Source organism: Bubalus kerabau, chromosome 8 (genome assembly GCF_029407905.1).
Source record: "Bubalus kerabau isolate K-KA32 ecotype Philippines breed swamp buffalo chromosome 8, PCC_UOA_SB_1v2, whole genome shotgun sequence".
Lineage (NCBI taxonomy): Eukaryota > Metazoa > Chordata > Mammalia > Artiodactyla > Bovidae > Bubalus > Bubalus kerabau.
Genome location: NC_073631.1, coordinates 12,621,391 through 12,644,328, shown reverse-complemented (window position 1 = coordinate 12,644,328; position 22,938 = coordinate 12,621,391). Strand labels below are relative to the sequence as shown.

At 41.1% G+C, this 22,938-nt stretch overlaps 1 protein-coding gene across 1 annotated transcript in view; it reads left to right on the top strand.

The window, feature by feature from the left end:
- Window positions 1-22,938, top strand: part of LOC129658874 (protein lifeguard 2-like) — a 38,300-nt gene that overhangs the window by 5,701 nt on the left and 9,661 nt on the right. Inside the window, exons 2-5 of the mRNA XM_055589715.1 lie at window positions 4,596-4,864; window positions 11,270-11,348; window positions 12,319-12,372; window positions 13,393-13,483. Of these exons, the coding sequence (XP_055445690.1) occupies window positions 4,600-4,864; window positions 11,270-11,348; window positions 12,319-12,372; window positions 13,393-13,483 (489 nt within the window). The 5' untranslated portion in view covers window positions 4,596-4,599. The remainder of the gene's footprint in view (window positions 1-4,595; window positions 4,865-11,269; window positions 11,349-12,318; window positions 12,373-13,392; window positions 13,484-22,938) is intronic.

Here is a 22,938-nt window from a genome sequence, read left to right as displayed (position 1 = left end):
GGTGTTCTCCTTACCGGGAATATGGGTCCTCTCAAGGCATCATAAGGACCCTATCCATCTTCCCAGAATCAGCTCAGGCATCATTTCCTCCAGGAAACCTCATGCTAGGAGTCACAGCCCTCCCCCACCCCTACCGAACTAAGTAGCTGTTCCTTGCCCTGCCTTCTCCCTCCTCTTACCCTAGGGTGCACCTTCGTACCCTTGTCTCCTTCACTACACCAGGAGCATGTTGAGGAAAGGAAGTCTGCCCTTTTCCTCTTTGTGTTTCTTCTACCTCCCCACATCTTGCATTGTTTGTTGTTGTTGTTTAGTCACTAAATCATGTCCAGTGCTTTGCGACCCCGTGGACTGCAGCCTGCCAGGCTCCTCTGTCCATGAGATTTCCCAGGCAAGAGTACTGGAGTGGGTTGCCCATTTCCTCCTCCAGGGGCCCTTCCTAACTCAGGGATTGAACCCAAGTCTCCTGCATTGGCAGGCGGGTTCTTTACCACCGAGCCACCAGGGAAGCCTGCACTCAGTAGGTAGGCATCAATTAGCAGTCTAATGTGTGTGGATTAACATATCAGTCAGCCTTTTCTCAGCTGAATGAACAGCCTCAGTTCCAGGCGGTGCCTACGCCCATTCCCCTCCTCACTGCCCCCACCTCATCGGCTGACTTCTCTCACCAACCAGCCTGCATCGGGCCTCCCTGGCTCCCCCCTGGCCTGCAGCCTGAGCAGGCATCCCCCTGCACCACAGTGGGCACTCAAGTTGCCCATGAACATCATCATCCACCACTCAGCACCGGCTGGATCACAAACGAGTCTTCCTTATTTGAAATAACCATGCGGGATCCCTGGTGGAGCTTCCTAAGCATCTTCCTCCTATTTGGGAAAAAGTGATGATGTGGTGAGGAGGACACCTTGTCTTCTGGTTGCCTCTGCTAAGGCCTCGGGACCCTCCTTGACACGGAACCGGTTTGGAGATGGCGGAACAGGCGTCCCTGAGACTCAGCACCAAGTGCCTTGGCCATCACCGGCCACCAAGGGCCCAGCAGAGGGACCTGACTCAGAGCCCATCTGCCAGGCAGCGGGGGTCCTGGCCCACCCCGGCCTCCAACTGCCACTCCCCTAACTGTCACTCAGAACTTTGCTTCTCGGTACCCGCACCCGTGCCTGCCTGCCCTTCGAATGACTGCTGGCTCAGGAGCCAACACGGCTCTTTGAGGACTGGGTGAAAGCCACATTGTGCGATTCAGGTATCCAACCGCTGTAGTTTTATAAGGCAACCTCAGCTGTCTTTGACTCTTGTTCCTTTGGTTTTGGTCTCGAGAGCTCTTCGAATCTTGCTGCCTCTCTACCTTCTGATTTGCGGGATAGCTGGGGAACCAACTTGGTTGTTTGAGCATCTTTTAACCTTTCTCAGCTGTATGTGAAGACTGTGTTCCTCAGAGGGGTTCGGATTTTATCAAAAAGAGAAATATTTTATTTACCCGAGGAAATGTAACTATCTTTTTAATATAAATAATAAGTTTTCATTATAAAAATTCATACAATTCAGCATATCCTTCAATTCTGCTGTGTTAGTGATAACCCATTCCTCTGATGTTGGATATTTAGCCTGTTTTAAATTTTTTGGAGTTACAGTGACTGATATAATGAACTTCCTTACACATGTATTGTTGCCTGTTTGTGTGGGTATTTTTATGAGGGAAATTCCTAAAAATATAACTGTTGTGTCTAAAGTGGCACACATTTTAAATTGTGATTAATGTTGCCAAATTACTCACCCAAAAAAGTCTGCACACCTGCCAACTCCTGTGAAATTATGTTAGGGCTGATTTAGCCACTGGACACAAGATGCATTGCCGAGGGCCCACAGTAGTTTTGGGGGTTATGAAAACTTTTAAAATTTCTTTTAAAATGAGAAGAAAAATGAATACAATAATAGTGAATATAAAATATACAGTGAATCCAGCCTGGATTATATTTTTTATACTAATGAAACCGTTAAAATATACTCCTTCATAGTTTATTATGGAGGTAGGACCCAGGAAGCCAAATATGTATAGGCCCCTTACCAGTCATAATGTGGCCCTGGCTTATCCATTTCTCCACATCCTTGCAATTCTGAGAATTCTTTTTTTAGTTTTTAACAGACTTTTATGCTAAACAAACAAAAACATTTCACGATTGTATTTCTTTTCTTTGACTATTTGTGAGGTGTAGTCTCCTAAGTTGATTGACCATTTAAATTTCCTGTATGAATTGCTTACTTATGTTCCTTTCTTATTCTTCTATTGACTTGCTCACCTTTTCCATGTTAAGTTCTTTTTACATTATAGTAAATATTGCAAATTTTATTTTCAGAATTTTTCATTTCAGATTTGTTGGTATCTTTTTATGATGATATTTGAAGTGTTCCTGTACCCCAGACCTGTCAAGCATTTGTTTCATGGTATCATTCTTATACAGGCTTATATAAATTTCATTGATATTTTCTTATTTGGCTATTAACATTTATTATAATCTTTCATTAATCTGCAATGAATTATTGTAAAAGATGTGAAATAGCTATTAAACTTTGTTTTCCAAGAATAGCTAATTGTTCTAATACCACGAGACAATGGAAATACCACCTGTACCAAATATTAAATTCTTACATATATGATTCTATTTCTTGAATCTCTTCCATCCTGTTGATCCATTTATCTGTTGCCCTGTGAACACTGCACTTTTAATTATTTAACTTTATTATATTTTTATTCCATTTTCCCTCTTAGCCAAAATCCTCTTTCAAATTTTGTCTTGATTATTCTCACACATTTACTCTTTCTGGGGAGATTTAGAGTTATGTTTTTAAGTACTGAAAAAAATTTCAATAAGTTTTGTAAAATTTAGAGATTAATTTGAGAAGAAGGGATAACTGTCTACAAGAGAGTCTGCCTCCCCAGGGGCATGGATGCCAGCCCCACCTGGTCCATGGTTTGCCCAAGCCCTTGCCATCTCATTCATCTCCTCAGACATTTCCATGGTTCCTTGTGGGGCAGGGGGCCAGTAGCAGGGGCCTGCCTGAGTCTGCATGTCCCCAAGAGGTGAATGGGGGCCTTTTCCTTTGCCATAAATGGTCTGCGTGGTACTAGTTTTCTGAGAACTCTGTTCTGTTGAGGAGCGCTGTGGCAAAGCCCGCCATAGTCTCTTGCTGGATTTCTGGTCTCTGCTTCCACTTTTGCTTCCTCAGGTCCATTCTCCACATTGCGCCTCCTGTAACCTTTCTAGTCAGATCCCCACAGCCTCCTGCTGGAAAACCTTCAGCGATCTCCCCATTGTATTAATTACTTATTGCTCCGGACATAAATTACAACAAATGTAACACCTTAAAACAACACAAAAATTTGTGATCTTAGAGTTCTGGAAGTCAGAGGTCAGAAATAAGTTTCACTAGGTTAAAATCAAGATACGTTCCTACAAATAGAATACATTCCCTGACCCTTTCCGACTCCTACAGGCCTCCTTGCACTTCTTGGCTCACAGCCCCTTCCTCCACCTTCATAGCCAGCTGCTGAATCCCTCTGGCCTGTGCTGCTCTCGTCCCATCTCCTTCCTGACGCTGACCCTCCTTCCTCTTATAAGTATGGTGATCAGGACCCTTGTAAATCAGTTGGGTCCACCCAGATAGTCCCACCTCACACTCCTTAACTTATTCATGCCTGCAGTGTTTCTTTTGCCACACGAAGAAACCAGTTCACAGGTTCGGGGGTTAGGACATGGATACCTGTGTGCGGGCGTGCCCAGTCTCTAAGTTGTGTCCGACTCTTTGTGACCCCATGGACTATAGCCCGCCAGGCTCCTCAGTCCATGGGATTTTCCAGGCAAGAATACTGGTGTGCGTTGCTTTGGGGGACTGCTATTCAACCAAGGCCTTCAAGATGAATTTGACTCCCCAGCCCCACAGCAATCTGCCCCCTCCACTCTCCTGTTTCTAACCTCACTCTGCTTTCCCCTTCCAACTCCCCAATTCCATCCACATGAACTTCTTTCAGTTTCTGGAACCTGCCTCTCTGCTTCCTCCAGTCCTGGTCCAGATGGACTCCTCTGCCTCAGAAAACCTTCCCCTATCTCTTTACCTGACTGACTCCTTCTCATCTCCCCACCTCGGCTTAAACGTCACTTTCTCTGGAGGCTCTTGACTGCCTCTTCTACTCCTTGCATCTTCTTCGACACTTTGTTACTCTCATAATATCCTCCATGTTTCTGGCCCTACTTCTATTGCCTTTTATATGATTGCTTATTTGATTATCTTCTCTCCCAAAATGTAAGCTCTTTAAGGGTGAAGGTGACAAGGGCAACTCAACGTAAGAGGGAGTTTATTCACTCACTGCAGAATAAATCTATAAACATATTACTTTCATAATAGAAATAAAGTTATTTTAATCTATAGTTCTCATATTAAAACTATTTGTTCATTTATTCAACCAGTATGTGTGGAGCAATGACTTGGAAAGTACAGAGCAAAGGGAGTTAAAATAAAGAAAAAAACATCATCTGATGTTATGAAGTTGCTAAGGTGGTAGAGGTACACTCATAAGGACCTGAATAACAGTGTTCCCTCTCCAGGAAAATGGACTTGGAGGTCAGTGAACCAATAGACTTTAGTTCTGGAGATCATCAACATCTGGTTCGGAAAGCTGCAGATCCTTATACTGGGGGCAAGTCTGCTCGGTCCTATGGAACTGCACCTTCAACTCAGGAGCCACGACAAGCTCATGGAAATCCACACTCAAGAGCTGATAGACGAGCAGATACCTATGTGGTACAGATTTCACCAGAGACTACTACAGACGACAACAACCCTGGCCCATTTTCAGAAACAGCTGTCCGCAGAGGTAAGAATAAACAAATGGCCTTTTTGGAAGAGAACAGCAAAAGTTCTCTTAAAATATTTCCACAGGGTGGGTTGTAAGATTTAAATTTGCCTTTAGTTTTTCCCATGATGCTTTACCATGAAACAGGACATATGTAAGAACACATGGCTCCCCAAGTTTTCCAAGGCATTCATAAACTCATGATAGACATATTATGGTGAATAAATTGTGGTTTTCTTAAGAAATGTGAATTAGTCATTGAACACAGACTGTCTTAACTTACATACAAAGTGATATTATGATACTGTCTTTAGTTTTAAAGAATACTAATTCAGAGCCCTACATATTAATTCTATATCAGAAATACATTCAGGTGTAACAGAAGTCCAAAAAACTGTGGCTTAAATAAATGAGAATTTTTTTTCTTTCATGAAATATGAAGTTGGAAGTTAAGCAATTCAAGGCAAATGCTGTAGGTCCCAGAAAACAATATGCCACGCCTAGGGCTTCTTCTAACTCCTTCTAACTCAATGGAACTAAGCCATGCTGTGTGGGGCCACCCAAGATGGACAGGTCATGGTGGAGAGTTCTGACAAAATGTTGTCCACTGGAGAAGAGAATAGCAAACCACTTCAGTATTCTTGCCTTGAGAACCCCATGAACAGTATGAAAAGGCCAAAAGGTAGGACACTGAAAGATGAACTCCCCAGGTCGGTAGGTGCCCAATATGCTACTGGAGATCAGTGGAGAAATAACTCCAGAAAGAATGAAGAGACAGAGCCAAAGCAAAAACAACACCCAGTTGTGCATGTGACTGATGATGGAAGCAAGGTCCGATGCTGTAAAGAGCAATATTGCATAGGAACCTGGAATGTCAGGTCCATGAATCAAGGCAAATTGGAAGTGGTCAAACAGGAGATGGCAATACTGCACGTTGGCATTTTAGGAATCAGTGAACTAAAATGGACTGGAATGGGTGAATTTAACTCAGATGATCATTATATCTACTACTGTGGGCAAGAATCCTTTAGAAGAAATGGAGTAGCTACCATAGTGAACAAAAGAGTCTGAAATGCAGAACTTGGATGCAATCTCAAAAACAACAGAATGATCTTGGTTCATTTCCAAGGCAAACCATTCAATATCACAGTAATCCAAGTCTATGCCCTGACCAGCAACACCAAAGAAGCTGAAGTTGAATGGTTCTATGAAGACCTACAAGACCTTTTAGAACTAACACCCAAAAAAGATGTCCTTTTCATTATAGGGGACTGGAATGCAAAAGTAGGAAGTCAAGAAACACCTGGAGTAACAGGCAAATTTGGCCTTGGAGTATAGAATGAAGCAGGGCAAAGGCTAATAGAGTTTTACCAAGAGAACGCACTGGTCATAGCAAGCACCCTCTTCCAACAACACAAGAGAAGACTCTACACATGGACATCACCAGATGGTCAACACTGAAATCAGATTGATTATATTCTTTGCAGCCAAAGGTGGAGAAGCTCTATACAGTCAGCAAAAACAAGACCGGGAGCTGACTGTGGCTCAGATCAGGAACTCCTTATTGCCAAATTCAGACTGAAATTGAAGAAAGTAGGGAAAACCACTAGACCATTCAGGTGTGACCTAAATCAAATCCCTTATGATTATACAGTGGAAGTGAGAAATAGATTTAAGGGACTAGATCTGATAGACAGAGGGCCTGATGAACTATGGATGGAGGTTCATACAATTGTACAGGAGACAGGAATCAAGGCCATCCCCAATAAAAAGAAATGCAAAAAAGCAAAATGGCTGTCTTGGGAGGCTTTACAGATAACTGTGAAAAGAAGAGAAGCTAAAGGCAAAGGAAAAAAGGAAAGATATACCCATTTGAATGCAGAGTTCCAAAGAATAGCCAGGAGAGATAAGAAAGCCTTCCTCAGCGATCAATGCAAAGAAATAGAGGAAAACAATAGAATGGGAAAGACTAGAGATCTCTTCAAGAAAATCAGAGATACCAAGGGAACATTTCATGCAAAGATGGGCTCAATAAAGGACAGAAATGGTATGGACCTAACAGAAGCAGAAGATATTAAGAAGAGGTGGCAAGAATACACAGAAGAACTGTACAAAAAAGATCTTCACAACCCAGATAATCACAATGGTGTGATCACTCACCTAGAGCCAGACATCCTGGAGTGTGAAGTCAAGTGGGCCTTAGGAAGCATCACTACGAACAAAGCTAGTGGAGGTGATGGAATTCCAGTTGAGCTATTTCAAATCCTAAAAGATGATGCTGTGAAAGTGCTGCGCTCAATATGCCAGCAAATTTGGAAAATTCAGCAGTGGCCGCAGGACTGGAAAATGTCACCTTTTGTTCCAATCCCAAAGAAAGGCAATGCCAAAGAATGTTCAAACTACTGCACAATTGCACTCATCTCACACGCTAGTAAAGTAATGCTCAAAATTCTCCGAGCCAGGCTTCAGTAATACGTGAACAGTGAACTTTCAGATGTTCAAGCTGGTTTTAGAAGAATTAGAGGAACCAGAGATCAAATTGCCAACATCTTCTGGATCATCGAAAAAGCAAGAGAATTCCAGAAAAACATCTATTTCTGCTTTATTGACTATGCCAAAGCCTTTGTCTGTGTTGATCACAATGAACTGTGGAAGATTCTTCAAGAGGTGGGAGTACCAGACCACCTGACCTGCTTCTTGAGAAATCTGTATGCAGGTCAGGAAGCAACAGTTAGAACTGGACATGGAACAACAGACTGGTTCCAGATAGGAAAAGGAATACGTCAAGGCTGTGTATTGTCACCCTTCTTATTTAACTTATATGCAGAGTACATCATGAGAAATGCTGGGCTGGAAGAAGCACAAGCTGGAATCTCCCAGATTTCTGGGAGAAATATCAATAACCTCAGATATGTAGATAACACCACCCTTATGGCAGAAAGTGAAGAATTAAAGAGCCTCTTGATGAAAGTGAAAGAGAGTGAAAAAGTTGGCTTAAAGCTCAACATTCAGAAAACTAAGATCATGGCATCTGGTCCCATCACTTCATGGCAAATAGATGGGGAAACAGTGCCTGACTTTATTTTTTTGGGCTCCAAAATCACTGGAGATGGTGACTGCAGCCATGAAATTAAAAGACTCCTTGGAAGGAAAGTTATGACCAACATAGACAGCATATTAAAAAGCAGAGACATTATTCTGGTAGGTCCGCCTAGTCAAGGCTATGGTTTTTCCAGTAGTCATGTATGGATGTGAGACTTGGACTATAAAGAAAGCTAAGTGTCAAAGAGTGAATGCTTTTGAACTGTGGTATTGGAAAAGACTCTCGAAAGTCCCTTGGACTGCAAGGAGATCAACCAGTCCATCCTAAAGGAGATTAGTCCTGAGTGTTCATTGGAAGGACTGATGTTGAAGCTGAAACTCCAATACTTTGGCCACCTGATGTGAAGAGCTGACTCGTTTGAAAAGACCCTGATGCTGGGAAAGATTGAAGGCGGGAGGAGAAGGGGACGACAGAGGGTGAGATGCATGGATGGCATCACCAACTCAATGTTCATGAGTTTGAGTCAACTCCGGGAGTTGGTGATGGACAGGGAGGCCTGGCCTGCTGCAGTCCATGGGGTTGCAAAGTCAGACACGGCTGAGCGACTGAACTGAACGGAGGCCTTCTTAGGACCTGGATGACTTGATGATGGACTCTGAGCTTCAAACTTCACTGCTGTCTTCCCATGGCCCTCACCCTCTACCTTGTTACTGGAAAGATGCCTTTTGAAACTCTTAGCTGGCAGCTGAGTCGCCAATGGCCTTTATGACTCCCTGACATGGATAGCACTTTGTGTTGGTTGTTGGCTTTCTTCTTTTGGCTCGAATTTCTCATCACATGGAACTGGGTCCCAAGAGGTAGACCAGATGGACAAGCCCCAGTGTGTAAGCAGTTTATGAAGCTTCTGCTAGTCAAGCCAGTGCTAATGTTTCACTGGCCAACATGTCATGTGGCCAAGCCCAGCGTCAGTGTGGGAGGGAACTACACAGGCTTTGCCCATTATAAATTCTTATTTGTCTTCTTGTAATTGGAGTGTAAGTGTTCTTCATGTACTAGATCACTTTACAGATACATGATATACAAATACTTTCTCCCAGTTTGTGGGATTTTTTTTTTCACTTTCTTGATGGTGTCATTTGAAGCACAAAGCTTTTGCCTTTTTTTTTTTTTAAAGTGAGAATTCTTTTTTTTAAATTAATTTATTATTATTATTTTTGGCTGTGTGGGGTCTTCATTCCTGCCCATGGTCTTTCTCTAGTTATGGCAAGTGAGGGCTACTCTGTCGTTGTGGTGGCTTCTCTTGCTGCAGAGCTTGGGCTGTAGATGCAGGGGCTTCGGTAGCTTAGTTGGTGCACAGGCTTAGTTGCCCCACAGCATGTGGACTCTTCCTGGACGAGGGATCGAACCAGTGTCCCCTGCGCGCAGGCGGATACTTAACCAATGGACCACCAGGGGAATTCAAATCCACTTTTGATGAAATCCAATTTTTTTTTTCCCCTTTGCTTGTGTTTTAGGTATCATTATCTAAGAAAACATTGCCTAATCCATGCTCACAAAGATTTACACCTATACTTTCTTCCAAGAATTATATTTCTTGTTTATGTTTATGATCAATGTTTAGTCTGTGTGTGTGTGTGTGTGTGTGTGTGTGTGTGATATGCCCAAATTCATCATTTTGTATGCATATGTCTAATTGTCCCAGCACCATTTGCTCAAAAGACGCGTCTTTCTCCACTGGATTGTCTTAGTATGTTTATTAGAAATCAATTGGCCACATTTGTGGTCAGTTCCACAAATGTAAGGGACTGTTTTAGGGCTCTCAATTCTATTTCATTGATCCATATGGTCTAGTCTAATAAGGCTGGGTCACATTTAGTATCTATTCTCTTATAGTTCTTGATACATACTAGATGTGGATTTAAAGTTAACTAAGCAGATATTTTAATGCAGTAGCACACATTTGGGGATATATGTTCTGGCATATCTCAGTGCTATTTCTTTATTGTCACACTTCCAATGCACAGAAACTGCCCAGCAGAAGGACACATTGACAATCCTATAAGTCAACTTTAAGCAGCATTCTTTTTTTTTTTTTTCCTTTTAAAATTGGGATTGTTGTTCAGTCACAAAGTCGACTCTTTGCAACCCCATGGACTGAAGCATGCCAGGCTTCCCTGTCCCCCACTAACTCTCAGAGTCTGTCCAAGTTTATGTCCATTGAATTCGTGATGCTATCCAGCCATCTCAGTTTCTGCTACCCTTTTCTCCTTTTGCCTTCAATCCTTCCCAGCATCAGGGTCCTTTCTAATGAGTCAGCTCTTCTTATCAGGTGACCAAAGTATTGGAGCTTTGGCTTCAGCATCAGTCCTTCTAATGTGTATTCAGGGTTGATTTCCTTTAGGATTGACTGGTTTGATCTTGCTGTCCAAGGAACTCTCAAGGGTCTTCTTCAGCACAGTTAGAAAGCATCAATTCTTTGTCGCTCAGCCTTCTTTATGGTCCAACTCTCACATCCATACGTGACTACTGGAAAGACCAGCTTTGACTATATGGACCTTTGTTGGCAAAGTGATGTCTTTGCTTTTTAATACACTGTTTAGGTTTGTTATAGCTTTCCTTCCAAGAAGCAAGCATCTTCTAATTTCATGGCTGCAGTCACCTGTGATGGGAGTGATGGGAGAAGTTGGGAGAAGTCCACAGAAAAGCAAATGGTCATTACCAAGGCCATATCCGGAGGGCTCTGGAAAAACCCATGTAGTTAGCTGGAAGTAAACATAGATGCTAACACACCCTGAACTCCGCTTTGGCATGCCACTTGCTTGAAACTCCTTGGTTATACTTACCACTAGTCAGATTATGCAGTTTCTGCACAAGTAGGAGGGAAGGGAGTTGCTAAAGACAGGGAGGGTGGAGAGAAAAGTGGTGGAGCAGCCCTGCAGACTCCCTGCAGAGGGGTGAACGCCCTCTCCACCGGCAGTCCCTGGTGCGTCACTGGCTCCGTCTATGCAGGGATGCTGCTGGGTCCCTAAGGATGGGCTGGCGACATTCTGAGATTCTCAGGTCACTTTTGGTCCTTAGGAGGATGGGGTGTGCACAATACGGAATCAAACCCCTGAATTTGGTCTTTAGATTGTGGGGGCTCTTATGGATAAACCCTTGCATCTCCACTAAAATGCCTCTTACAGTCTGGACTGAGTCTTTTCTGAGAGTTCTGCAGAGCTGTACTGTCACACCATTGGCCAACTCTAAACTCACACTCCCTCTCCTGTCCTCAAGAAAATCAGAGGAGAAATTTATTTCACTAACTGTCAAAAATCGGTAGTTACATTTTATACTTTTACTTTTGAATACTGTCTCATAAAAATAAGTTTCTGTCTCCTCAGCTTTCATCGTAAAAGTGTTATTCCTCCTGTCCATTCAGCTTCTGATCACTGGGGCAATCATCAGCCTGTTTGTTTTCTGGTAGGTCTTCATTACTGATGTAGATGACCTATTAAGTTGCCCACGTTAATTCTCACTATTTAGCTTGACTGAATTTTTATCATTAAAAAATTATCTATTTTTTCCGTAATCATTCATGTGTGTCTGTGCTCAGCTGCATCTGACTGTGACCCCATGGACTGTAGCCCTCCAGACTCCTCCATCCATGGGATTTTCCAGGCAAGAATACTGGAGTGGATTGCCATTTCCTTCTCCAAGGGATCTTCCCAACCCAGGGACCGAACCTGTATGTCTTGTGTATCCTGCATTGACAGGCGGGTTCTTTTCCACTGGGCCACCTGAGAAGTCCAACCATTCATAGGATATACCATTTCTATGGCTTTGTTTTTCTGAGGCAACTCCTAGACCAAAGTGTTAGTAGATTTCTAGAGTTTCACTTTAACTTCCTAAGCCAAAAAACTTTTCCCTTACTCTTATTTTGGGTACCATTTTCTTTTTTATTTTCCCTGAGCTATTTCCACAGACAAAATCGAGTAAAGGCAAAAAGGTGAGATTGTGAAGGCCTTGAAGGCTAGATCTCTGTTAAATGCAGAAATTATTTCAGGGCGTATGATCCCTCACTGCTTAAACTCATCCTTGGAAATCTATATTTTAGACAAATATATGAAAATTTTATTACTTTTGTTTATATACACATCTCAGTATTTTAAAATAAAATCGTCACTGGGACATTTGCATTTATGCAAATTTCACTTACTACTTATGACTGTACTTTTTATGACCCTATTCTTAGAAGATACAGTTTATCTTTATCTTACAGTTTAACAGTTATATGTTTCCCTCTTTCCTTTCCCATCTGTCATTGTCAACTACTTAGCGTTTTCCCCCTTTCTTCTCATGAGATTGTTTAATTTATACTTAAATATTATACTAGTTAGCAAAATAAACTACTTATTGTGTAAGACAATATCTTTTTTTTTTTTTTAACCAGGAAGGCTTTACGATCTTGGGTGGTCAAGAATCCTTGGTTCACTTACACACTCTTGTAAGTATTATTGGATTAAATAAAAAGTGTTCTTTCTACTAGCTATCAGTTGATGTTCTTTATTGAAAATTAGGTAAAGGTAACAAGACTCTTGAGAGTCCCTTGGACTGCAAGGAGATCCAACCAGTCCATTCTGAAGGAGATCAGCCCTGGGATTTCTTTGGAAGGGATGATGCTAAAGCTGAAACTCCAATACTTTGGCCACCTCATGCGAAGAGTTGACTCATTGGAAAAGACTGATGCTGGGAGGGATTGGGGGCAGGAGGAGAAGGGGACGACAGAGGATGAGATGGCTGGATGGCATCACTGACTCGATGGACGTGAGTCTGAGTGAACTCCGGGAGATGGTGATGGACAGGGAGGTCTGGCGTGCTGCGATTCATGGGGTCGCAAAGAGTTGGACACAACTGAGCGACTGAACTGAACTGAACTGACCTGAACATATTCTTGTAATGACAAAATTATAGAGATGAAAAACAAGCAAATTAGTAGTTGCTGGGAGTTAGGGCTTTATGAGTGTGTGTGTATATGTGTGTGTTACCATAAAGGGATGGTACACTAGCTTAATGATGAGATAGTTCCACACCGTGATTGTGGTGCTGGTTACATGGCTCTGCACACAGATTTGTGTCACAGGTCTATGACATAGCATTACATATATACACGCTATACCAATGTCGCATACTGGTTTGGGTATTCTACTTTAAATATGTAAAATGGGGGGCCAACTGGGTCAAGGGTACACAGGACCTCTGATCCTTTGCAATTTCCTGTGAATCTACAATTATTTCAAAGTAAAAATATTTTTTAAAGAACCCACAAACTGTGTGTGGATGGCAATGGGAAAGGTTAGTTTTAAAACCAAAAAAAAAAAAAAAAAGAAGAGGTAAAGATAATAATCTTTATTTTTCTTTATAATACTTATCATCAGATCAAACATCTCTGTATTTCTCTACCTGTAATATATCACATGATATAAGCCCTGGAAGCAAATAACACATGGTTTTAAATTCTCCCCAGGCCAGCCTTTTTTGTTGTATTTATTGTACTCGCCTGCTGTGGGAATCTCCGCCGCCAGGTGCCTGCGAATTACATTCTCCTGGGATTGTTTGTAAGTAAACCTCTTTAGCATCTGTTGTCATTCACCTCTGAGATATATTTTCATCCCATTATTCCTTTTTTTGTGGAAAAATCTTCCTATGGAATAAGAAGATTGAAATTACTTGTGAGATGTTCTCTTGGATGAATTTTGAAGTCAACTTACATATGAGGTGGACTCCACACCCTTTTATTTTTTTTTTTTTGTTTTTTTTTTTTTTTTAATTTTATTTTATTTTTAAACTTTACATAACTGTATTAGATTTGCCAAATATCAAAATGAATCCACCACAGGTTTACATGTGTTCCCCATCCTGAACCCTCCTCCCTCCTCCCTCCCCATTCCATCCCTCTGGGTCGTCCCAGTGCACCAGCCCCAAGCATCCAGTATCGTGCATCGAACCTGGACTGGCAACTCATTTCATACATGATATTTTACATGTTTCAATGCCATTCTCCCAAATCTTCCCACCCTCTCCCTCTCCCACAGAGTCCATAAGACTTCTATACATCAGTGTCTCTTTTGCTGTCTCGTACACAGGGTTATTGTTACCATCTTTCTAAATTCCATATATATGCGTTAGTATACTGTATTGGTGTTTTTCTTTCTGGCTTACTTCACTCTGTATAATAGGCTCCAGTTTCATCCACCTCATTAGAACTGATTCAAATGTATTCTTTTTAATGGCTGAATAATACTCCATTGTGTATATGTACCACAGCTTTCTTATCCATTCATCTGCTGATGGACATCTAGGTTGCTTCCATGTCCTGGCTATTATAAACAGTGCTGCGATGAACATTGGGGTACTCGTGTCTCTTTCCCTTCTGGTTTTCTCAGTGTGTATGCCCAGCAGTGGGATTGCTGGATCATAAGGCAGGTCTATTTCCAGTTTTTTAAGGAATCTCCACACTGTTCTCCATAGTGGCTGTACTAGTTTGCATTCCCACCAACAGTGTAAGAGGGTTCCCTTTTCTCCACACCCTCTCCAGCATTTATTACTTGTAGACTTTTGGATCGCAGCCATTCTGACTGGTGTGAAATGGTACCTCATAGTGGTTTTGATTTGCATTTCTCTGATAATGAGTGATGCTGAGCATCTTTTCATGTGTTTGTTAGCCATCTGTATGTCTTCTTTGGAGAAATGTCTATTTAGTTCTTTGGCCCATTTTTTGATTGGGTCATTTATTTTTCTGGAGTTGAGCTGTAGGAGTTGCTTGTATATTCTGGAGATTAGTTGTTTGTCAGTTGCTTCATTTGCTATTATTTTCTCCCATTCTGAAGGCTGCCTTTTCACCTTGCTAATAGTTTCCTTTGATGTGCAGAAGCTTTTAAGGTTAATTAGGTCCCATTTGTTTATTTTTGCTTTTATTTCCAATATTCTGGGAGGTGGGTCATAGAGGATCCTGCTGTGATGTATGTCAGAGAGTGTTTTGCCTATGTTCTCCTCTAGGAGTTTTATAGTTTCTGGTCTTACGTTTAGATCTTTAATCCATTTTGAGTTTATTTTTGTGTATGGTGTTAGAAAGTGTTCTAGTTTCATTCTTTTACAAGTGGTTGACCAGAGTTCCCAGCACCACTTGTTAAAGAGATTGTCTTTAATCCATTGTATATTCTTGCCTCCTTTGTCGAAGATAAGGTGTCCATATGTGCGTGGATTTATCTCTGGGCTTTCTATTTTGTTCCATTGATCTATATTTCTGTCTTTGTGCCAGTACCATACTGTCTTGATAACTGTGGCTTTGTAGTAGAGCCTGAAGTCAGGTAGGTTGATTCCTCCCGTTCCATTCTTCTTTCTCAAGATCGCTTTGGCTATTCGAGGTTTTTTGTTTTTCCATACAAATTGTGAAATTATTTGTTCTAGCTCTGTGAAAAATGCTGTTGGTAGCTTGATAGGGATTGCATTGAATCTATAGATTGCTTTGGGTAGTATACTCATTTTCACTACATTGATTCTTCCAATCCATGAACATGGTATATTTCTCCATCTGTTAGTGTCCTCTTTGATTTCTTTCACCAGTGTTTTATAGTTTTCTATATATAGGTCTTTAGTTTCTTTAGGTAGATATATTCCTAAGTATTTTATTCTTTCCGTTGCAATGGTGAATGGAATTGTTTCCTTAATTTCTCTTTCTGTTTTCTCATTATTAGTGTATAGGAATGCAAGGGATTTCTGTGTGTTGATTTTATATCCTGCAACTTTACTATAGTCATTGATTAGTTCTAGTAATTTTCTGGTGGAGTCTTTAGGGTTTTCTATGTAGAGGATCATGTCATCTGCAAACAGTGAGAGCTTTACTTCTTCTTTTCCAATTTGGATTCCTTTTATTTCTTTTTCTGCTCTGATTGCTGTGGCCAAAACTTCCAAAACTATGTTGAATAGTAATGGTGAAAGTGGGCACCCTTGTCTTGTTCCTGACTTTAGGGGAAATGCTTTCAATTTTTCACCATTGAGGATAATGTTTGCTGTGGGTTTGTCATATATAGCTTTGATTATGTTGAGGTATGTTCCTTCTATTCCTGCTTTCTGGAGAGTTTTTATCATAAATGGATGTTGAATTTTGTCAAAGGCTTTCTCTGCATCTATTGAGATAATCATATGGTTTTTATTTTTCAATTTGTTAATGTGGTGTATTACATTGATTGATTTGCGGATATTGAAGAATCCTTGCATCCCTGGGATAAAGCCCACTTGGTCATGGTGTATGATCTTTTTAATGTGTTGTTGGATTCTGTTTGCTAGAATTTTGTTAAGGATTTTTGCATCTATGTTCATCAGTGATATTGGCCTGTAGTTTTCTTTTTTTGTGGGATCTTTGTCAGGTTTTGGTATTAGGGTGATGGTGGCCTCATAGAATGAGTTTGGAAGTTTACCATCCTCTGCAATTTTCTGGAAGAGTTTGAGCAGGATAGGTGTTAGCTCTTCTCTAAATTTTTGGTAGAATTCAGCTGTGAAGCCGTCTGGACCTGGGCTTTTGTTTGCTGGAAGATTTTTGATTACAGTTTCAATTTCCGTGCTTGTGATGGGTCTGTTAAGATTTTCTATTTCTTCCTGATCGAGTTTTGGAAAGTTGTACTTTTCTAAGAATTTGTCCATTTCTTCCTCGTTGTCCATTTTATTGGCATATAATTGTTGATAGTAATCTCTTATGATCCTTTGTATCTCTGTGTTGTCTGTTGTGATCTCTCCATTTTCATTTCTAATTTTATTGATTTGATTTTTCTCCCTTTGTTTCTTGATGAGTCTGGCTAATGGTTTGTCAATTTTATTTATCCTTTCAAAGAACCAGCTTTTGGTTTTGTTGATTTTTGCTATGGTCTCTTTTGTTTCTTTTGCATTTATTTCAGCTCTAATTTTTAAGATTTCTTTCCTTCTACTAACCCTGGGGTTCTTCATTTCTTCCTTTTCTAGTTGCTTTAGGTGTAGAGTTAGGTTATTTATTTGACTTTTTTCTTGTTTTTTGAGGTGTGCCTGTATTGCTATGAACTTTCCCCTTAGGACTGCTTTTACCGTGTCCCACAGGTTTTGGGTTGTTGTGTTTTCATTTTCATTCGTTTCTATGCAAATTTTGATTTCTTTTTTGATTTCTTCTGTGATTTGTTGGTTATTCAGCAGCGTGTTGTTCAGCCTCCATATGTTGGATTTTTTAATAGTTTTTCTCCTGTAATTGAGATCTAATCTTACTGCATTGTGGTCAGAAAAGATGCTTGGAATGATTTCAATTTTTTTGAATTTACCAAGGCTAGCTTTATGGCCCAGGATGTGATCTATCCTGGAGAAGGTTCCATGTGCGCTTGAGAAGAAGGTGAAATTCATTGTTTTGGGATGAAATGTCCTATAGATATCAATTAGGTCTAACTGGTCTATTGTATCGTTTAAAGTTTGTGTTTCCTTGTTAATTTTCTGTTTAGTTGATCTATCCATAGGTGTGAGTGGGGTATTAAAGTCTCCCACTATTATTGTGTTATTGTTAATTTCTCCTTTCATACTTGTTAGTATTTGTCTTACATACTGCGGTGCTCCCGTGTTGGGTGCATATATATTTATAATTGTTATATCTTCTTCTTGGATTGATCCTTTGATCATTATGTAGTGACCATCTTTGTCTCTTTTCACAGTCTTTGTTTTAAAGTCTATTTTATCTGGTATGAGTATTGCTACTCCTGCTTTCTTTTGGTCCCTATTCGCATGGAAAATCTTTTTCCAGCCCTTCACTTTCAGTCTGTATGTGTCCCCTGTTTTGAGGTGGGTCTCTTGTAGACAACATATGCAGGGGTCTTGTTTTTGTATCCATTCAGCCAGTCTTTGTCTTTTGGTTGGGGCATTCAACCCATTTACGTTTAAGGTAATTACTGATAAGTATGACCCCGTTGCCATTTACTTTATTGTTTTGGGTTCGAATTTATACACCATTTTTGTGTTTCCTGTCTAGAGAATATCCTTTAGTATTTGTTGGAGAGCTGGTTTGGTGGTGCAGAATTCTCTCAGCTTTTGCTTGTCTGAAAAGCTTTTGATTTCTCCTTCATACTTGAATGAGATCCTTGCTGGGTACAATAATCTGGGCTGTAGGTTATTTTCTTTCATCATTTTAAGTATGTCTTGCCATTCCCTCCTGGCTTGAAGAGTTTCTATTGAAAGATCAGCTGTTATCCTTATGGGAATTCCCTTGTGTGTTATTTGTTGTTTTTCCCTTGCTGCTTTTAATATTTGTTCTTTGTGTTTGATCTTTGTTAATTTGATTACTATGTGTCTTGGGGTGTTTCGCCTTGGGTTTATCCTGTTTGGGACTCTCTGGTTTTCTTGGACTTGGGTGATTATTTCCTTCCCCATTTTAGGGAAGTTTTCAACTATTATCTCCTCAAGTATTTTCTCATGGTCTTTCTTTTTGTCTTCTTCTTCTGGGACCCCTATGATTCGAATGTTGTAGCGTTTAATATTGTCCTGGAGGTCTCTGAGATTGTCCTCATTTCTTTTAATTCGTTTTTCTTTTATCCTCTCTGATTCATTTATTTCTACCATTCTATCTTCTAATTCACTAATCCTATCTTCTGCCTCTGTTATTCTACTATTTGTTGCCTCCAGAGTGTTTTTAATTTCACTTATTGCATTATTCATTATATATTGACTCTTTTTTATTTCTTCTAAGTCCTTGTTAAACCTTTCTTGCATCTTCTCAATCCTTGCCTCCAGGCTATTTATCTGTGATTCCATTTTAATTTCAAGATTTTGGATCAATTTCACTATCATTATTCGGAATTCTTTATCAGGTAGATTCCCTATCTCTTCCTCTTTTGTTTGGTTTGGTGGGCATTTATCCTGTTCCTTTATCTGCTGGCTATTCCTCTGTCTCTTCATCTTGTTTAAATTGCTGAGTTTGGGGTGTCCTTTCTGTATTCTGGCAGTTTGTGGAGTTCTCTTTATTGTGGCGTTTCCTCGCTGTGTGTGGGTTTGTACAGGTGGCTTGTCAAGGTTTCCTGGTTAGGGAAGCTTGTGTTGATGTTCTGGTGGATGGAGCTGTATTTCTTCTCTCTGGAGTGTAATGAAATGTCCAGTAATGAGTTATGAGATGTCTATGGTTTTGGGGTGACTTTGGGTAGCCTGTATCTTGAAGCTCAGGGCTGTGTTCCTTTGTTGCTGGAGAATTTGCTTGTTATGTCTTTCCCTGGAACTTGTTGGCCCTTGTGTGGTGCTTGGTTTCAGTGTCGGTATGGAGGCGTTTGATGAGCTCCTGTCAATTAATGTTCCTTGGAGTCAGGAGTTCCCTGGAGTCAGGGATTGGACTTAAGCCTCCTACTTCCAGTTATCGGTCTTAATTTTACAGTAGTTTCAAAACTTCTCCTTCTATACAGCACCACTGATAAAACATCTACGTTAACGATGAAAAGTTTCTCTACTGTGAGGGTCACTCAGAGAGGTTCACAGCGTTACATGGAGAAGAGAAGAGGGAGGAAGGAGTTAGAGGTGACCCAAATGAGATGAGGTGGAATCAATAGTGGAGAGAGTGGGCTAGCCAGTAGTCACTTCCTTATGTGCACTCCACAACTGGACCACTCAGAGATGTTCACGGAGTTATACAGGGAAGAGAAGAAGGAGGCAGGAGACAGAGGTGGCCAGAAGGATAAAAGGGGGAAATGAAAAGGCGGGAGACAGATCCAGCCAGTAATCAGTTCCTTAAGTGTTCTCCACCGTCTGGAACACACAGAAATTCACAGAGTTGGGTAGAGTAGAGAGGGGTTAGGGAGGAGATACAGGTGACCTGGTGGAGAAAATGGAGAGTCCAAAGGGAGAGAGAGCAGTCAAGCCAGTAATCTCGTACACTAGTGAAAAATGGGTCCTGAAGATTGGGTTCTTAAAGGTACAAAATTGGTAACAAATACATAAAAACAAAAATTAGAAATCTAGAGTAGAGTTTGGAATTTCAAAAATGCGATGTTAATGAAAAGGAGAAGGAAAAGAAAGAGAGAAAAAACGAACAAAGAAAAACAAACAAGGTCGTGAAAGTAATAAAGAAACTACAGGTACAAAATTGATAACTAATACCAAACAGCAAAAATTAAAAATCTAGAGTAGAGTTTGGAATTTCAAAAATACAACGTTGAAAAAAAAAAAAAAAAAGAAGAAGAAGAAGAAAAATAAAGAGAGAAAACAAACAAACCAACAAAAACAATGTCGCAAAAATTATAAAGAAAATACAGGTACAAAATTGATATCAAATACCAAAAAGCATAAATTAAAAATCTTGAGTAGAGTTTGGAATTGCAGATATACGATGTTATATAAAAGAAGAAGAGAAAGAAACAGAGGAAAAAAAAAGTCACAGAAATTATGAAAAACACTATAGGTACAAAATTGATAACATATATCAAAAGGCTAAAATTAAAAATCTAGAGTAGAGTTTGGAATTTCAAAAATGCAATGTTAAAGAAAAGAAGAAAAAGAAGAAAAAAAAAAAAAAAAAAACCACGGTCAAAAAATTATAAAATATATATATGAAGTTTGCTGAAGAAGAAGAAAAAAAAAAAAAAAATAGGGTCTTTTTTTTTTTTTTTTTTTTTGCAAAGTAATAGTTATAAAAGTGAAAATTAAAGGACAATAGAGGACTTAAAAAAATTTTTTTTTAATTAAAAAAAAAAAGAAAGAAAGAAAGATTGATCGTAAAAATAGTAAAAATATATCTAGGTCTTTCTCTGGTTTTGTTGTGAGTATTGTGGGTTCAGTTCATTTTTGGCAGTTCCTTAGTCCGACTTATATTTCTCAAGATCTATAGGCCCCTTCCTATGTAATCCGTAGTAGCCACAGGGTTTTAATCTATGGCCTGTAGCTTCCAAGGCGTTTCCCTCTGTTATAGCTTCTTCTGTTTGCTGGTCTCTTCAGTGTCTGGTTCCCGCCCTGACACAAAGGGGACGGTGGAGGACCCTATTTTTTTTTTTTTTTTTTTTAATTTAGGCTCACTTGTTCAGCCGCGCTGTGGGGAGGGAGGGAGGGATGCTGCAAACAGATAACACTGGCGTGCGCTCGCAGTGCCTCGGCCACACTGGGTCTGCCCCCGCTCACGGCGCGTGTAACCTCCCTGCCCACACTGCTTGGGCTCTAGGTTGTTCCGCCGGGAACAATCAGAGGCCGGCCCTGGACTGAGCTCCCAGGTCCAAGCCGCTCAGGTTCAGGCACTCGGGTAGTCCTCAGAGGCGCAGACTCGGTTGGGCCTGCGTTTTGTGTTCTTCCCAGGTCGAGCAGCTCAGGTGATGAGGTGTTTGGCGGGCGCCAATGCTGCGACTTATCGCCTCCCCGCCACTCGGTTATCTGGGTGTAAAACCGGCGCACCTTCTCAGGCAGATATTGACCGTCCAGACCCCCAAGAAGTTTTAGTTAGCAAAGAAGCCTGCTTACAGTTTTATAGATAGTGTCTCTCTGGGGCTGCAATTGCCCCCTTCCGGCTCTGGCTGCCTGTCACCGGAGGGGGAAGGTCTGCAGCCGGCTATCTCTGTTCAGTCCTTTGTTCTGTGCGCGGGCCTGGCGGTGTCTTAGGTTAGGGCTGGCTTTTCGCGTGGTAGATATCCCACAGTCTGGTTTGCTAGCCCAAATTATTTCGCTCAGATAGCGCTCAGGACATTCGGCCCGATTCTTACTCTAAGGGACACAGCCCGTGCCGCACTTCCCTGCCCAGCCCCCGCTTGCTAATGCCGTGTGCAGGCGTCTGCGCTGCTTCTCCGCTGGGGGAGTTCCCGTAGGGCTCACAATCCGCGATTTTTAATTGTTTATTTATTTTTTTTCCCCTCCCTTTTATGTTGCCCTCTGTGCTTCCAAAGCTCGGCACAGATTCGGCAGTGAGAGGGTTTCCTGGTGTTTGGAAACTTCTCTCTTTTTAAGACTCCCTTCCCGGGACGGAACTCCGTCCCTCCCTCTTTTGTCTCTTTTTTTGTCTTTTATATTTTTTCCTACCTCCTTTCGAAGAGTTGGGCTGCTTTTCTGGGTGCCTGATGTCCTCTGCCGGCATTCAGAAGTTGTTTTGTGGAATTTACTCGACGTTTAAATGCTCTTTTGATGAATTTGTGGGGGAGAAAGTGTTCTCCCCGTCCTACTCCTCCGCCATCTTGGCTCCTCCCTCCACACCCTTTTAACAAGCTAGAGAATTTGGGGACCTTCGGCTACTCCTTTGGGCTGGCACACTTTCCTCTGAGAGGCCTGCTCCCGAGTCTCCCAGGACAGTTGACCCGACTGTCCTCTGTCAGGCACAACAAACTCATTTTGGTATGGAGAGTGAGTTCCACATTTAGTTCACAACTTGTGTGCAAGAAATGTAACCTTCTCTGTAAAATGTATTTTACTTCTATTTCCACGTCTCCTGACTATGTTGTGATTGAGGTTTCTGTTCTGTTAATGTTTATACCAGTTGGGCCAACACTCTTGCCTCCTGGAGGCAGTGATTTCACTGACAATAAGCATTTGCTCCTCTTAGGAAAATTCCTTGCTCCTCTGAGGAAATCTCACTGTGGTTCAATGAGTTGGAAAGAAAGTCAGACTCTATGCAATTGCTCCCACGAACTGCTGACCACCCTTCCATGAGAAGATTTACTCACCAATTCATTTGCTTCTCACCTGGTTCCATATCAGTGTTGAGGTAGCTTATAAAAATACAACGTAAGAAGATAAGTTGGTGGGGAAATCTGATGGAAGGAAAAATAAGGAAAGACAAATGAAGCCAGAGGTGAGATTAGCGCACAAAATGCCTAGTCCCGAGCGTTTGAGTTTGATCAGCTTAGATTTGGATCTGCGCCTCCTGGTGGTCAATGTGAGTAAGAATACATGGGCAACGGTGTTTCTCAGCACTCAGAATCTTGCATCTTGCAACCCGAAAATCTGAGGATCTTGCATTGTCTAATGTGAATTACATGTTGGGAAGAATAGCTTCCTCGTGTCACTGGAGAAGACAGAGCATCTGGCCAGCTGGGAATGTCCTCAGGCCCTG